Source organism: Mustela putorius, unplaced genomic scaffold (assembly GCF_011764305.1).
Source record: "Mustela putorius furo isolate JIRA1106 unplaced genomic scaffold, ASM1176430v1.1 tig00000430_pilon_pilon_pilon, whole genome shotgun sequence".
NCBI classification, from domain to species: Eukaryota; Metazoa; Chordata; class Mammalia; order Carnivora; family Mustelidae; genus Mustela; species Mustela putorius.
The window spans coordinates 14277049-14295409 of NW_025421377.1; the positions used below are offsets into that span (position 1 = coordinate 14277049).

An 18361-nucleotide genomic window follows, 5' to 3' on the forward strand; every position below is an offset into this window, starting at 1 on the left:
CTATTAATATAATATATTCACTATTAATGAATAAGTGAGAGAGAATTCTCAAGTCTTATCTTGATGTTTTTCTTATGAAACTAACAAATACTCAATATTTTAAAAAGTGGATAAAATTAAAGAAAGTAGCATTCACCCTAGTTGCCTTACCTAGAGAGACCTATAATTAACATTTTAGTATGTTTATCTTTTGGTATTTCTAAGCATTTTTTACATAGTTCCATATGCATTGCATGTGTCCATTTCTATCCTGTTTTTTACACTTAATAGATTTTGCTCTTAGTAAATAAATCTTAAGATTCTTTGATATACTTTTGTTGATACCAAGTGTCTACAAAACAAAAGCTTTATATTTTCTAGATTACTTCTAATTTGAAAAAAATTATTTAGATTTTTATTTCATTTCCTATTAACAACCCCTTAAAATAAAGAAGGCAGGAATTATACCTTACTTTTCAGAACTGAGACCTAGGGAATCTGACTACTACAATGGTTGGAATCTGTTTCCTGAATCTTTGTTGTGTGCTTTTTCCTCAACATTATGAGACATTTCACTAGTACTTTAATTATTAAAGCTCTCTGGATGGGATCCAGATGGAACATACCTCATCTCAAAAAATATATATAATGCCAGAGTTTCAAGTATGGATTCATACATTTGAATAGAAATAGTATAATGAGAAGGGAATGGATTTTGGCTTCACATATAATTATTTGTTTCCAGAGTCTATAAATCCTGAGTGTATTTCAGTCTGTTTTAAAAACACCGATCAAATACTAATAAAATGTTTTGAACAACAGCAGCCAAAAAAGTTATTGACAGTTTTTTAGTGTTGACATCTTTCCAAGCAATTTACTCTCCTTGGCAGAACTCAAGAGGCAGTTCTATTCTTTGGTGACTAGCTAATGTTTTAAACGTACATCTCAACCTTTTTCTTAACCCAAATGACAATGAAAATAACTGCAATTTTGAAAAAGGGACAAAGTGCGGAAGAGCTAATTAAACTTTGGACAGAAAGCTCATAAAATGGTTGTTTCAAAGAAAATAAGCAAGGGTGCCTGGGTGGCACAGTTGGTTAAGAGTCTGCTTTCAGCACAGGTCATGATCTCCGGATCCAGCCCGTATCAGGCTTCCTGCTCAGTGGGGAGCCTGCTTCTCTCTCTCCCTGTGGCTACTGCTCTGCCTACTTGCGCTCTTGTGCATTCTGTGTCAAATAACAAGTGAAAAAAAAAAAAAAAAAAGGAAGGAAAAGAAGCAGGTTATCCACATTTAGCACACATTCTCATATTAAAAGAGAACTCTTTAAAGAAATGTACCATCTGCCATGATGCCACAGATACAGCTGAGAGGAACTTCACGCGCTGAAAAAAACCCTGAGACTTGTGCAAAATGTTTTTGTATTATTTTAAAGTGATTAGTTGATAACATAATTGCAATGTGCTAAAATTATTGATAATCCTTTTTAAAAGAAATCTTAGTGATTTGTTGTTAAGATAATTCAGTTAAATTTATTACTGCTTTGTTTGACATATGATATGATATCAATGATAGCCTGTCCTGCTTATTCTAGACCATAGAGATACAAGAGTTTTAGTACAGAGTTGCATTAAGAAACCAGAATTTCTTATTTCAAAGGGAATAGTCAGTGTCAGGATAATGGGGGAAAAATACATTTTTCAATTTACTAAGTTACATAGGATTAGGTGTATGTTCTTTTCAGAGGGATATTGTATTATTTAATACATGTCTAATTCCCAATGAATATTGAGTGAATGAATGTAAGTTTTGATGAGTCAATTCTATATTCCAAGAATTTCTGAATTGGTAGTGCTTGCTCTTGCTTACTGTTTTCATCAGGCATTTTTGCTTGATGTTTAGGGAAGAAACTAATGTTAGAGAGTAACCTAAATGTATCAGGAGAAATTCTTTTGGTAAGGAAATAGCAAGGGAAGTTAGAGTCAGAAAGGGGAAATGATAAATGTGTTTGCAGTAAAGGAATAACTACTGTGAAAGCATGTAGACAAATGGCCAGACTAACCTACTTACTATGTTTATATTGTTCTGTTTCTCAAAATTAGTGTGGTTTACTGTAATTTATCTACGCACTAAACCCTTGGCACAACTCAGGGAGTGATTTTTTTTTTCTTAAATTGTCTAAAAACTATGCTATCATTTTTTACAGTAGGGAATCTGTATGTCTAAATAAAATTTATAGGTGTTGAATGCCAAAGATTTCTTTCAAGATACTGTTAAAATATAGATACACTGTGTAGTGTTGAGAGAGAGAGAGAAAAAAAATATTGCTCTTTCCTTGAATTTGAGTTGACTCTGGTTCTTGTTGGTGGTGACACTGACTCTTCCAAACATGCAAACCAAAAACACTGAATGTAAAAGATCAAGTGAGAATCAACCTTCCTGTCCATGATGTATTTTAATATAATAGTTCTTGAAAAAAATTCTGGTGTATGAATGCCATATTATCTTTTAAAAAAATTGCCAGCTTTATTAGCTTTTCCAGTAATAATGTTTCCTAGAATGACTCTATGTGAAGCAGTTTATAGAATTTTATCAAGCCAAAGGAGTTTCTCACCTACAAGACTGGAAAGAGCAGATTATAATATATGATTCCAAGTAAAGCGTACCACCTAGTAGATACTTCTATTTCTCAGAATACAGGTGTCCTTCATACTACTCAAAGTTTTTGTATTTGCTGTATAACATTAATATTTTTCCAACATCTTAAGTAATTCTTAGCCATAATTTTGAGATAACCCAACAATAATCAATTGACCTATTTTATACTGTAAAGCTTTAAAAGTTAATTTAATTATTGTCTATTTCAAAACAAAATGTAATATTGGTGGATAAGAAGAGGAATGAAGAGCTGAGTAACAGAAGACAAGGTAGTGTTGTTCTAACTAAGAATCATTGCTTTTATTTCATATTCTGGACATTTTTGAAATTTGGAACTAATCAAAGGGAGATGCAGCATTTTCAAGAAAAATGGTATTCTTTTTTTTTTTTTTTTTTTTTTGGCAAAACACTAAATATATTTATAAGTCATCTTTGTCTGGAACCAAATGAGGAAAAACAGTTGCAGAGAGAAGAGGGGGGGGAGGGGAGGTTTAAAAGTTCCAATCATTCACAAAAGATAAAAGACATCTTCTGATAGCAGCATGGAAGCAGTCAGCTGTGCTGAGCAGACCCTCCTGGGCTGACTGCAGACCAACTGTGTCCCAACAGGAGTCTCAGAGCCCCACTCCTCGGCTAGTCTGGGGAAGTGGGTAGTAGTTTGATAGTTACTGTTGTTGCTCATCCTGGTATTGGCAGATATGTCAAATACCGCAACTTTAATGAGTCCTGGGCAAATATGAGGTTACTGTATGATTATTTATCTGGAGATATAGGTGTATGTTCGAGAAGGGGAGCACAGGGGTTCAGCTTGGGCAGCTGGATTGTTTAGGAAGTCCCAGATGAGGATTGTGTCATCATGTGAACTACTGACAATCTGGAATTCATCAAACTGGAGTCGGAAAACTCTCCTAGAATGCTCCACAAGGGTCCGTAGACAGAGTGTCCCTGCAGGAGATGGGGGTCCAGAGTAGCTACAAGATCCCACACTTTAAATTCTCCATCATAGGCCCCACTGACTATTCTCTTGTTATTGAATCTAATACAGCGCACCAGTTCCTCATGGTTTTCTAAAACTCGTAAACATGCACCACATTGTATGTCCCATAATCTAATAGTGTTGTCACATGAGCCACTCACAACCAGTCTGTCTTGGTACTGCCAACAGGCAAGGCCGCGTTGGTGTCCATTTAAGGTCCTCACAAATTCACAAGTGCTTGTGTTCCATACCTTTATAGTCCTATCTCCAGATGCAGAAACGACGTACTTGTCATCAAAATCTACAACATTGACAGCAGCTCGGTGTCCAACTAGCACCCTCCAGAGGGTGATGTCAGTTGGGGAGGCCATATCCCATACAGCAGTGGAACGGTCTTTGGAGCACATCACCATCATGCCATTATTGAAATGCGAATGCAGAACTGCTTCACAATGGTGAGTCAGCGTGTTTAGCATCTCACCTGTATTTACATCCCATTCTCTGACTGTGGAATCTGATGATGCAGTTATGATCACCCTCACATCATATGGGAGACACAGGACAGAACCCGTGTGGCCTGTGAGAATTTGCTTGCGTTCCAACGTGCTTTTATCCCAGATCTTGACTATCGAAGGCCGCTGACTATCTTTTGATCATCATACTGCAAACAGCAAACCCCATTGCTTGTTTCACTTTGGCAGTGGATTCTCCGTAAATGTCTTCCACATCTCCAATTAAATTCTATTGTCTCAATGTCTTGTATAATTTTAGGATAAAGTGCTCTAGAAAAAGAATTGGGAAGAGCATTCCCATCAGGAGGATTGTTTTTGAATAAATACTGTCCCCACCCTCTTTGTTCCGCCAGTCCTCGCCACAGAGAATCTGTCCTGACCATTCTCTCGATGAGCTTCTTCCGTAACATGCCATCAGATGTCACTCGGTACCATTCCTTAACATACAAGTTCAGCAGCACATAGTGATTTGGCATCCAAGTATGACAGAATGTTCTCAGCAATGTGATCCAAACCCCGAGCTGGCAGAGCAGTTATGAAATCCCTCTGCAACATAGGTTTAAGATACGAGTTTATGTGCCCATGTTGGTAATGACACATTTGGGATATAAGATGTTCCACAAATTCCACTTGATCAGACTCTGACCGCTGCTCAAAATATTTGACACATGGTTCTTTTTCCTTCTCATAGCTTACTGAGAGCTTTTGTTGCTTGGGCACAATCATACTGGAAATGCCATTGGCAAGTTTTGTTTTGGCCACACAATTTTCAGTCTTCATAGCAGTGCTTGCTAGACATACTCTATCTTGGTTTAAGCAGAGCCTGGCACCGCTGTTATAGATCTGCCTAAGTGAATTCTTTTCTGGTATTATCTTCCTGGGTGGTTCGCCATTATTACAGTCTTCTATCTCTGAGGAATTCTCCTCTGCTGGGCCTTCCCCATAACCCTGACACCGAGAAGACCCTGCCAGCAACCTCACTGCATCAAAAAATGGTATTCTTGTGTTCAAATTCTAGCTTCACCACTAAAATTTTGGATAAGTTACTTTACTCTGTGTGTTGGTGATACAGAATAAAGTAACTTATTTAAGTAAACAGTAATTGCCTAATTTATACTATTTACCTCTTGGTTTTCTGTGAATATTAAATGAGGTAATTTATATGAAGAAATAACTACAATGTTTGACCTGGAGTAAGAAATGAATACATAATAGCAACCATTATTGTTGAGGGTGGAAGGGAAAGGTATTAATTAGAAAACTTCCTAAAGCAGATTTCTTCTTGAAGAATATTTGATGTAGAACAACAAGGCTGTCCCATTGGAAGACCAAGGCTCTTGTTATATTTCTGCAAGACCATGCCATACTGTGCAAGGTAGAAGCAGTAACCAATGTCAAAAATACATCATCAATTATTTTCTCTCTCGATGAAAGAAATTTGAATCATGAATATGAATATATGTGGATGGCAGTCTTGCTAGTGGCTACAAAGTTTTCATGAGAAGCCTAATGTAGTTCTCAAAGACACATTGTTGGTTTTTTGTTGCTGTTGTTGAGCTACCTGGGTGGCTCAGTGGGTTAAGCCTCTGCCTTTGGCGCAGGTCGTGATCTCAGGATCCTGGGATGGAGCCCCGTCGCAGGATCTCTGCTCAGCAGGGATCCTGCTTCCCCCCACCCCCCACTCTGCCTCTCTGCCTCCTTATGATCTCTCTCTCTCTCTGTCAAATAAGTAAATAAAATCTTTAAAAAAAAAAAGACACATTGTTTTGACTCATACTTGAATTTGGGAGAGTACTGAAGCTGAAGGAATAAATGATATTTTAGCCTTTGCATCATTGTCCTTTACTGAGAGAGAAAACATAAACTACAACTGTTATTTCCCTGTAATTCAGTAGACTGAGTAAACAAAATGGCTCTGGAATTGTTCTAGATACTGGGACAATACCTATCCTGAAGAAAATTGGAATCAAGTGAGGGAGTCTGAGAGCTAAACACATTATTAACATATATTATGAAATATCAGTTCAGTTTGTCTTTAGATAATCTAAGAATAGTCATTATTTTTTTATGTCTTAGTACTTCATTGGAAAACATTTGATATGCCTTAGTCAAAGGGTGTTCACTTCTCTAGTTATCAAAATGAATGACTGGCCAAATGTAAATCTGATGAACAGTAAGTGTCTTCCATGTATAAAACACTATGTTAAGCAAAATTCTTTCCTCTGAGCATCTTAGAGTCTGTTGAGGCAGGACACAAAAATATAACACTTGCATTTCTTACACAGCAGAATATTTTAAGTGTTATAATACAGATTAATATGTTATAGCAGTAGGTGGAGGGTGATTTCTTTTTTTGCTAGTAGATTAGATTATGCTTCATCAGATATAGGATTTTTAACTGTGCCTTTAAGGAAAAATAGGAGTTCAACTCCTCAGTAAGAGATCAGGTAGGAGAAAGGGAGATTTGTAAACAGGGAACAGCAGGAATAAATGGCCAGAGATATAAGAACACAGAGTGAGTTAAAAATTTCAGAATCTAATATCACTTTGCCCCCACTAAGATGGCTAAGCTAAAAAGGGATAAACAATACTAAGTGGTGGGGAGAAGGTGGAGATGTTGTAACTCTTCTATGTTGTCGGTGGGATGGCAAAATGGTCATGCCACTTGCAAAAACAGTTTGAGGATTCCCCAAAATGTTAAGCATGGATTGATCATGCCCTGCAAATCTATCCCTAGGTATATAGACCTCCACAATAGAAAAATAAATGTGCACATAAAAATTTGTACATTAGTTTATGGCACTATTATATAGCTTAAACTGGAAAGAATCAAGATGTTTATCAACAGGTGAATGGATGGATAATTATTTGGCTATAAAAAGGGGATCTAGTATTGACACTTGCTAAGACATGGATAAATCTTGAAAACATTGTACTAAATGAAAGAAGCAGAAACAGAAGACCAGATCTTGCATTGTCCTATTTATATAAAAATGAAAATATATTTATTATAATATTAATATTAAGTATTATTAATTATATTATAATGATTAGTATAATATAATATTGTAGTATATATCATATAAAAAGGCAAATCCAGAGAGACAGAGATTAGATTAATAGTTGCTAAGGACAGTTGGGGGTTAGTGAGTGGCGAATGGAATGACTGCCAATGAGTATGGGACTTTTTTAATAGGATGATGGAATGTACTAAAATTCGGTCATTGTAGTGGTTACTCAGATTTGTCAATATCCTAAAAATTGCTACATTGGTGCACTCTGAAGTGTTAATTTGTGGTATGTGAATTCTGTTTCAATATAGTTGTATAAAAAATAAAATATAAACCGGTATTAGAGTAAGAATACAGCGTGCATAGTGTGTATGTCTAGTATGTATTATCTGTGGTGAGATGTTTTGAAAACTTCATTAAGACCAATTTGTGGAGATTTTATCCAGAAAGCTCTGATTTACTGCTACATCCCATAAAGAAGACTTAAAGATTTTGAAAATATGGTACTAACACTAATAACTAACATTTTTTTTTGAATACCTAAAAGTTGCCTGGCTGTAATGAACTAACACTTAATCCCTTTTACTGTCTTATAGGTTAGGCTATATTATTATTATTCTCAATTCATAGAGGGTGGAAATTAAGCCTTAGTTGGTTTAAAACACATTGGTAATATGAGGAAACAACAAAATCTAAACTCCCAATCTAAATACTTATACTACAGTGACTTTTGACCTTATCAGAATTGCATTTTATAAAGAACACTCTGGAGTGCTTGGGGTGAATTTAAGGAAGAAGGGACCAGAGGCCCAACAGCTATTACAAGAGTCCAGATGAAAAGATATCAGGAGATCTGTGGCAATAATAGTAGAAAAATTCTATTCAAATAGTTGAATTTGGGTCCAGTCATTTGGTGAAGGGGAGACATTTATCCCAGACAGAAACACTGTTCTTAGAAGCAGATATGGCTCGAGATGTAAAAAGATATCCAGAGCAACCAAATGATTTAACTTAGTTTGTCTCACAAACAGCAAAAGAAATTATAAAGCCAAGACTTCTAAAGAATGGCAAACTTAGAAAAAACTGAGTACAGGTGGCTAACTATTAAAGAAAATATGTTTTGCTATTAAATATTCATAGATAAAGGAGTGATCCTATTTTGTATGCTAAACCATAGTGCTCCTAGTAATTACAGATCCACCTATTTTTGTCCTACACTATCCTCTGTGGGTTGTTTTAAATGCTTTTCTTAGTAGGGTGGAAAGCTCATAAGCTTTAAACTATGGCTCTGTAATGACACAAATGTTTTTTCAGTCTTTAAAATGCTTTGGGGAACTCTTAAAATTGTATCACTGCCTGTTTGAAAAACCAACCTGGTGTTAATTGTGAATGTGCTATTTCACACAGCAGCCTCATATAAGACTGCTCTAAATAAACACCTCCCAATACTAATCAAGTTGGATTATGGAGATATTATAACTTTTTTTTCTAAAGCATTGAGATATAAAATACTCAAAAGCTTCCAATATTGTAGGAATGTGTCCTTGTTTTCAGGCTGAGATGGAATCAATATCAAAGAACCTTCTGAGTAAGGTCATTGAAATGCCATTTTTCTTACTGAATTACTGGATTAGTTTCTGGTGTAAGGGAGATTTTAGAGAGGAGAATAAAGACATCATCTCACTATTAACAGCTTATGGCTTTGACTTTTTTGTTTCTTGATATAATATCCTCTATTCTTAATACACAAGTCCAAAATCCTTCTTAATTGTATTAAAAAAGCATTCTTTTAGTGAGATATTACAATAAATTACAATAACTACAATTACAGTTACAATATACAAATAAGGTATTTGGAAGTAAAAGAAAAAGAGTAATTTAAATGTTTTAACAGGATGATTACTTGTCCCAATCGAAGTGCAGTAACAATATTTTCCCCATTATATCCCAGGTGGCTGCCTAGTCTGGGGTGTGTCTGAGTGATTTTTAGTTTCTTTTTTTCCTCATAGAAATATTAAAAATATATTTGACTAGAGTATTACGAATTCACTGGTAATTATTATTTAAACGAAGTTAGTAAGATAAGTCGGAAATGAGGAACCAATTTCAAAGTAGCACACAGAAAAAGTGTATTTCATATTTATAACCATAGTTTAAATGTTGTAGCAATCTGTAATTCTCAATAGTTTCCTGTTTATTGGGTGGAAAACTTCAGAAAATGCTATCAATTTATTAAATTGTGTGGGCAAATTTCATGAAGATTTAAACTTTTAAAGAATTTATTTGAGAGAGAAAGAGTATGAGTTGGGGGAAAGGCAGAGAGATTAGCAGAATCCCTGCCAATTGGAAATTTCCAATGCAGGGCTCAATCCCAGGACCTTGAGGTCATGACCTAAACTGAAGTCAGATCCTTAACCAACTGAGAGGTGCAAGCACTCCTCATAAAGTTTATATTTTATGTAGCTATGTTCAATATATCTTTTAGAAAAAATTACCCTTTAAATGTTTGTGTTTTAGTCACTTCAGTAATTAAGTACTTTACATTTGAAGTGTCTTTAGTGTCCCAACAGCCATTTTGTAAACTTCCAGCCAGCCACTTAACCTCTTTAAGGTTCATTTTCTTTATCTGAAGTACAACTGAAACCTTACAAGTTTATAGTAAAGATTAGAGACAATGTATGTGTATAATATAGCCTAATCCTTATCATGTAATAATTAGTACAATAAATATGTATGTGAAATACTATTATAAAAATATATATTATTGTTATTATAGCTTAAGAGAAAATAAAATAATATTATGTCTTGAAGGGCACCTTGGTGGCTCAGTCAGTTAAACATCCAACTCTATTTTTTTTTTTTTTAAAGAATGGGATAATCTAAGAGTTTTGGGGTCACTCAATCAGTTAAATGTCTAGCACTTGATTTCAGCTCAAGTCATGATCTCGGGGTCATGAAACTGAGCCTACCATCCAGCTCTACTCTGAATATGGAATCTGCTTAAGATTCTCTCTTTCCCTCTCCCTCTGTCCCTCATTGGTCTAAAAAAATAATAAATAAATTATATGTTTTGAAAAGACTAGATAGGTATTGGAGAATAAGCAGCTTTGATTAGCTATCATAGCAAGCTTTGCTTTTCTACCCAAAAATGGCAAAAAACAACATAATGGTAAGTATAATAAAGAAAAACTTATTTCTTGACTTTTTTGTGATTTATTACTTACTTTTTAGTTGTTACTGTTGTTGTTTTCCTGAGTAAGATAAATTACTTAGCTGCCTGCCTGAATGTATCCAGTGACTTCAAGCATATATTTCTAAGATAATAGACAAAAATGAGTCCTTTGTATATTAGGCATTGAAAAGAGAAAAGAAGATAAAAAGTTAGCTATGAGAAGGGCCTCCCATTAGCACAACATAGAAGGCAGTAGTAGCTCAATAATATGGAAGATGATTGAGTTTATTAGTAGTCCTGTGATTTAACAAGGTTATTTTATGATAAAGTATTGTTATCTCTGCTGTATTTCACAGTCTTCCTTTAGCATGGCACATTCAAAGACAATCAGAGGGAAAAAATCCTGAGGCTCACAGCAATGTGTATGATTTTATTAGGGATGCCTCCATGTAGCCCAATTAAATATGGCACATCTGAGAGGTCTGACTGATAAATCCAAAATAAGTAGAGTTTCTGAAGCAGAAGAACCTCCAGGGGACATAACAAAAAGTAATAGCAGTTATTTCCCACTTTACATGAGCATAACATCCATCACAAGGAGAGAAAACAGCCGCCAAGGCCTTTTTAATGAACTGTCTCCAGGAAAAATGTCTGATACATAGTTACATAGTAAAAAAGCTGCAACAAAACATTCTGGATTCCTTTGTACTCCCATCACAAGATAATGTCATAAGTATGTGGTTTTGAGAATAATCCTTAGTCAATACATTGTCTCTTAAACCGAATTTAGGAATATTAAGAAAGATCATCTGTAAACAATGAGATATTTTTACATCATGTTTTAAAGTTATTCTATAGTTGCTCTCATAGCATGAAATACTACATTTTTTAAGAAAGCAAAATCAAGTAATGGAAAAATGAGAGCATATAACAAAGATACAAATGCCCAGAGAAACAAAAGAAAAATATATAAAATTACATTTAGTAGGATTATCAATTTTCATGGGTTTCCATATACTTTTATGTATAATCATATTAACAGATATTGACAGATCAATGGTACATTCATTGCATCATGTAGCTATAAAATATAGCACTAATTTCCCTGCATCTGTTTTCTTTTCAAAGTGTTCCAAATCACATGCTTTGTCCTTTGCAAGTGTTCTCTCATTAGGTTGGAGTTCATGCTTCCCAAGGGTTTTGATAAATCTGCTTGCTATATGTGCTAAAATATTCATATTGTAGTGTTTACACTTCGTGGTATTTACTTAAATAAAGAGTAACCTCAGTTTTGCATTTCAAAAGTATCTTTTGACAGATCTTAAGTTTCTTTCACTTAAATATCTTTAAAAGGACGTGAAACATTTTTTTCTAAACAATTGGCTAAATCAGGTGTTAATCTACTTGTAGTGAGTTTACATTAAATTGTTTCCATGCAATATGTATCTTTAACATTCTACTTCTAGGAAATTGAAAAATTTTGTATATAAAGAAAATGGTTGATCACTAAATAAGGAATTTAAAAAGATAAATTATGTTGAGTGCTTCATCTTAGACTACATATTAATACGTTAAACACTTCGTTTATGTTAGTTTTGTTAAAAATAACACATATTCAGAATTTGTTATCTAGATACACAAAGCATAATATATCATGAGAGATTAATGGGACTTGTCAGTTTTCAATTAAAATCTATTTAAGCTCACTACTTGCTGTAATATATTTACATAGTGTTATTACAGAATTATAATTATTATAATGTTAACCTAATATTAGCTATTGTAGTCAACTTTCAAGAAAATAAAATATTAAAGTTTTAATTATATTCCTTTTAGAGTTTTTGCTCTTATCCAATTATCTTCCATTCATTTTCTGTGTGTGTGCATGCGTGTGCAGCCATCTGTGTGTGTGACTGTGTGTGTATGGATTGGGGAGTTGTACTGAGTTCACAAATTCAAATATTTCTTTCTAATTTTCCTGATGCTTGTATTCTTATATTATTTCTTTCTTGCAATGACTTAGGTTTATGTCAATCTCCTATCTCATCTCATTAGTACCTCCTTATCTCTGCTTATTTATTTTATTTCATTTTTTTGTTACATTCAGTTCGCCACTGCATAGTACACCATTAGTTTTTGATGTAGTGTTCAATGATTCATTAGTTATGCATAACACCCAGTGCTCATCATAACACAAACCCTCCTTAATACCCATCACCCTGATACCCTACCTCCCTGTCCTCTGAAACCTGGGGTCCATAGTCTCTCATGGTTCATCTCCCTTTCTGATTTCTCCCCTTTCAGATTTCCATTCCTTCTCCTGTGCTCCTCTGTGCTATTGCTTATGTTCTACATATGAGTGAAACAATATGATAATTGTCTTTCTCTGCTTGACTTCATTTAGCATAATCCCTTCTAGCTCCACCCATGCTGGTGCAAATAGTGGGTACTCATCCTTTCTGATGGCTGAATAATATTCCATTGTATATATGAACCACATCTTCTTTATCCATTCATCTGTTGAAGGACATCTAGACTTCTTCCATAGTTTGGTTATTGTGGACATTGCCGCTATGAACACCGGGGTGCACATGCCCATTCTTTTCACTACATCTGTATCTTTAGGGTAAATCCCTAGTAATGCAATTTCTGGTCACAGGGTAGGTCTATTGTTAACATCTTGAGGAACCTCCTTACCATTTTCCAGAGTGGCTATATCAGTTTGCATTTCTACCAGGAATGTAAGATTGTTTCCCTTTCCCCACTTCCTCACCAATACTTGTTTGTTTTCTGTCTATATATGTAACAGAATAGAGGCTCCAGAAATGGACCCTTAACTCTATGGTCAACTAATCTTTGACAAATCAGGAAAAAATATCCGGTAGAAAAAAGACAGTCTCTTCAATAAGTGGTGCTGGGAAAATTGGACAGCTACATATAGAAGAATGAAATGGACCATTCTGTTACACCATACACAAAGGTAAAGTCAAAATGGATGAAAGACTTCAATGTGAGACAGGAATCCATCAAAATCCTACAACATTGGCAATAACCTCTTTGACATCAGCCCCAGTAACTTCTTTCAAGATACATCTCCAAAGGCAAGGGAAACAAAAGCAAAAATGAAATTTTGGAAACTCAGCAAGATAAAAAACTTCTCCTTCTCTCTCTCTCTGCCTGCCTCTCTGTCTCCTTGTGATCTCTTTCTGCCAGATAAATAAATAAAATCTTTAAAAAAATAAAATAAAATAATATAAAAAAGCTTCTGTACAGCTAAGGAAACAGTCAACAAAACTAAGAGGCAGCTTACAAAATGAGAGGAGATAATTGCAAATGACATTACAGATAAAGGGCTGATATCCAAGATCTATAAAGAGCTTCTCAAACTCAACATTCAAAAATAAATAATTCATTCAAAACAAACAAACAAACAAACAAACAAACAAAAAAACCCAATAAATAAGCAGAAGACATGGATAGACACTTCTCCAGGGAAGACATACAAATGGCTAACAGCCACATGAGAAAATGTTCATCATCATTAGCCATCAGGGAAATACAAATCAAAAGCACAATAAGAGACCACTTTACACCAGTTAGAATCTTCTTAGCTCTTAGCATCCTATTCAAAGCCTCTCCCATCACTTTTTTTTTGCCCTTTCCCTTCACTCTTGATATACGTCAGCCACATTCTTCAAGTTGTACCCTTGCTTTTATCAGTGCTGATACCTTTCTTTCCACTCAGAGTCTGGATAAGGTTCTGTTTACTCCTGTTGCTGTTGGCCTCCATTTGCTGGTGTTTAGCAGCACTGTCTTGCAAATATTTTATATTCAGTCTCTTAGAAATGGATTCTCCAGGCCTGAACTAGTAATCCATGTATCTGAGACACCTTTAAAAACAGAACGTGGTGGGAAGGAATCTACCAAGTCGACTTGAGAAATAACACAAATTCTGCCTCAGTAGCTTCTAACTCTGCATTGTCCAGTAGGATAACCAATAGTTGCATATGGTTATTGAGCCCCTGAAATAAAAATTAGATGAAATGAATAACTCGAAATACATTTTATTGGATATGACTATGTCCAATAAAAAATAGTATCTGAACTGAGATGTGCTAAAACTAGAAAATACACACTGGGTTTTGAAGACTTAGTATGAGAAACAGAATGAGAATTTTCTCATTAGTAATTTTTATTAAGTATATGTTTAAATGGTAATATTTTTAGATATTTTGTATAAAATATGATTGTTATTATTATTTCTTTTTGCCTTTTGAAATGTAGTGGCTGGGAAATTTAAAATTACTTATCAGTATCAGGTGTGCTGTCCTGGCTAAATATAGTTTAGTCCTTATCTGTAAATCAAAGGAATTAATAGAGGATTATTTTTTATTAATAGTTTTCATAAACTATTTGGAACAATGAAAATGTTTAATAGGAATAATGGAATATTTTTAGTGTCATATACTTTGTATACTTCTATAGTTACTCTAAGTCTCAGAAGTCATTTTGCTCATATAGAACCCTTCTCTAATATAGAAAAATCTTATGAGGGAAGGCATGCCCTTTGTTATGTGGCAATATTAGGTGAAATGGAAACAGAAGATCTAAACAATAAACAACAGAGTGATAATTACATTTGTGTAAGTTGAATTTTACAAAGCACTTTCTTTTGTACTGTGCCACATAATTTTTATAGTGACACTAAATATAAGTTAAACATGACAAAAGAACAAGATATTTGTGTGCTGTGTGTGTATATGTGTTAAAGCCAGGTAACTGCTAATGTTTTTATTATTATATACTTTTTTTTTTAAGGGAAAAGGTTATGTTGGGAGGTCACTCACATTCCTATATATTTTGTGAGCTTTATGCCCAGACCATATTTTCAAGAAGTTTGAGTAGCAAAAAACCTTGAAAGATAAAAGTATTATCTCCCTCTGGATCAGAGAATATGTTCATTTACTATGCAGAATAATAAAGATAATATCTCCCTCTGGGGAAAAGGTCATGCATGTTTCCTTGCAGTTCATTACAGCATAATGTATCAGGGTTCCCAAAGTCTGAGGTGCCACAGTATTAACACAAATTCATTTAGTGTGCACCATTTACCTTGGTTGTTTCGTGTCACCTCATGGATCTGAAGGGTAAGAGAAACTGATGCAAATATGAAGCCAGTGGTGTCTGCTGTGCTGTGAGTAATAAAATACTTTCTCCAGGTGTATCATGTCTTCTGTCACTATTCATGAGGTTGTGGAAGGCTCATTATTAGCTTGTAAGTAGGATAAGTTCTCAGACCCTCTGAAACTTTGGAGAAATTAATATGTTTAAGAATAAAAGTTGATTAGGAATAGTTTTTAGGCTCAGAAAAGAATAATAGAATGACAGAAAAACTAATTGGCAAAGGAATTATTGGGGAAAGGGAACAAAATGAGGAGGGGATATCCATATGATTTATGATCATATAAAGATACATATATAGGGGCGCCTGGGTGGCTCAGTTGGTTAAGCAGCTGCCTTCAGCTCAGGTCATGATTCCAGGGTCCTGGATCGAGCCCCACATGGGGCTCTCTGCTCAGCAGAGAGCCTGCTTCTCTCTCTTTCCCTCTGCCTGCTGCTCTGTTTACTTGTGCTCTCTCTCTGTCAAATAAATAAAATCTTTAAAAAAAGATACATATATAAAAATAGACAGTTTTATACTACCTGAATGCCACTTGATTTTTATACTTTGTATGAAAAAATAATTTGGCTTAGAGGGAAAATAAAATCTCCTTACCTCCTCAAATAGCAAGAAACTTATTGTTCCAACTCCAAGGATGTACTTGATAGTTCATTTAAAATATACTATACAAATAGAAAAAAAAGCTATTATTTTTAAGTTTCACCTGTGTAAAAAAGAACAGAAAATGTGATGTTGGTTACTATCTATCTATCTAGATATATATACACACAATATATATACATGCACACATATACATGTAAGTCTACATACCATATACATATAGGTATGTGTGTATATAAATATATGTATATATACACACACATACATATATACATACATATATAATCTTGCTTTTAAAATAATTCAATATTCTAGTGTCTGGCTCAATTTTATTTTTTCATAAGGGGAAATATTAGTTTTGTTTTCTGTAGAAAACATAGTTGTTAGGATTAAAAGAAGTTTTTTTTCCTACAAATTGAATTTCTTACTGTCATTTTCTATGAAGAATTAAGCAAAATGCTGATGATTTGGTCTTCTGAAGGGAATGAAAATAACTTAAGAAACTGCAAATGTCTTAGTTTTATGTTGATAATTTTACTTAGGAATTACATTTATATATATTTTAGTAAAATTTTATATACATTTTAATATATTTTGTTTCATTCTCATATATATAAAATCTGTCCTATGTAACATATCTTTCTTGATTAAATGAAAGTTTATGAGTTTCAACTATATTAGTGAAACATAAGTATACCATCTTCATAAAAATAAAATAAATGACGAGAAATGAGATAATTTATTGGATGTTACAAGCAGAACCAGGCCTAGATATTTCACATAGAGAATCATAACTAAAACTTAGTAAAATTATGGAGAGAAATGTTTATGTTAGCACATGGCTCCTGAGTTTTAGATGTAATTATAAAAATATACAAAATATATGAAACTGAACATGTTCTGTGACTAACTTTTTTTCATTCTTCCAAATATTGAATTTATGGGAAATTGGTGGTGGGAATTTAGAGTATACCCTACTTTGAATTGAGCCCCTGTACCTTTATTATTAATAAATACATACGTTCCTTTTACTTTGAATGACCAATATTTGGAGTCTTTGACCAACTGCAAATGTGATGCTGTATTTCTAAATGATTATTATTTACTATTATTACTATTATTGTTTACTATTATTACTTTATTTATTATTAAAATAAAATTTTATTTTTCTAAAATGTCTTGTATATGAATAATATGAATAAATACATCATTCTAGATATGATCAGTTAATATGTGAGTCAAATTCTAAGGCAACAGATCTAAGTTGTATTTTGGAAATTAGAAAGAACAAGATAACCTTACCCAATAGAGAATAGGGAGAAAATTTATCCAAGGCAACAAGAAAACTGAATGTAGCCATGACAATAACTACTAACATATCATGAAGTCAGTTTCAGTTAAAAATTATGATTCTCTTTTCTATGACCTATTAAAAAATATGATCTTGCTGTTAATGCTTTTTAGTGTGAAACTTAGTGAGACATATATGTCTATCAGGCAGCAGATTAAGACTTAGGAAATAACTACTATCTTGGTTAACTTGGGCTTCCATAACAAAATACCATACACCAAGGAGCTTAAATAACAGAAACTTATTTTCTCATGATTCTGAAGGCTAGAAGTCTCAGCTCAAGATGCCTGCTGATTGTTTTCCTGGTGAGTGCTCTCTTCCTGGCTTGTAGATGTCTGCCTTTTCACTGTGTCTTCACATGAGTGCACAGATATAGAGAGAATGATCTCTTTTCCTTCCTCTTCTTATGAGGTCATCAGCCTTATTGGACTGGCCCCACCCTAATGGTCTCACTTAACTTTAATCACCTCCTAAAGACCCTTTCTGAAAATGCAGTCACACTGGGGAGTAGGGCTTCAACCTATGAAGTATGGGCAGGAGGCACAATTCAGTCCATAGGAAATATGATGATATCATATTCAATGACACGATTTATCAATAATTCCTTTCATTCAGCAAATACAGTCAGAGTAACTTTTCCAATTGCTAAGTTTCTGGAAGGCATCAGCATTTCATACCATAGTACCTGCTTCACATTAATTTGAACAACTGAGCAGCTCTTAAAAGAGCTTATCTATTTTTTATAGAGCTTTAAGTGTTAATATATCTGACCTTATTCTTTAAGCAGAAAACTTTCTGCTGGAGTGGTGGGACCACAGGTTCTTTCTGGAATTGTTTTACCAGTGGATTAAAAGTCTTTATCCTAGCCAATGTACTAAACCAGAAGTTTTCCATAAAGCCATCCATTCATCAATGTGGGAAC

The 18361-nt window shown here is 34.1% G+C and overlaps 1 protein-coding gene across 1 annotated transcript; it reads right to left on the reverse strand.

Annotated features, from left to right (window-relative positions):
* Positions 1-3223: 3223 nt before the first annotated feature.
* Positions 3224-14096, reverse strand: LOC101670673 (F-box/WD repeat-containing protein 1A-like). The gene is given in 5 exon segments (XM_045079924.1): positions 3224-3592; positions 3595-4239; positions 4242-4563; positions 4565-5103; positions 14036-14096. Coding segments are annotated over 5 exon segments (1767 nt in total). The 3' UTR covers positions 3224-3392.
* Between the last annotated feature and the right edge of the window lie 4265 nt (positions 14097-18361).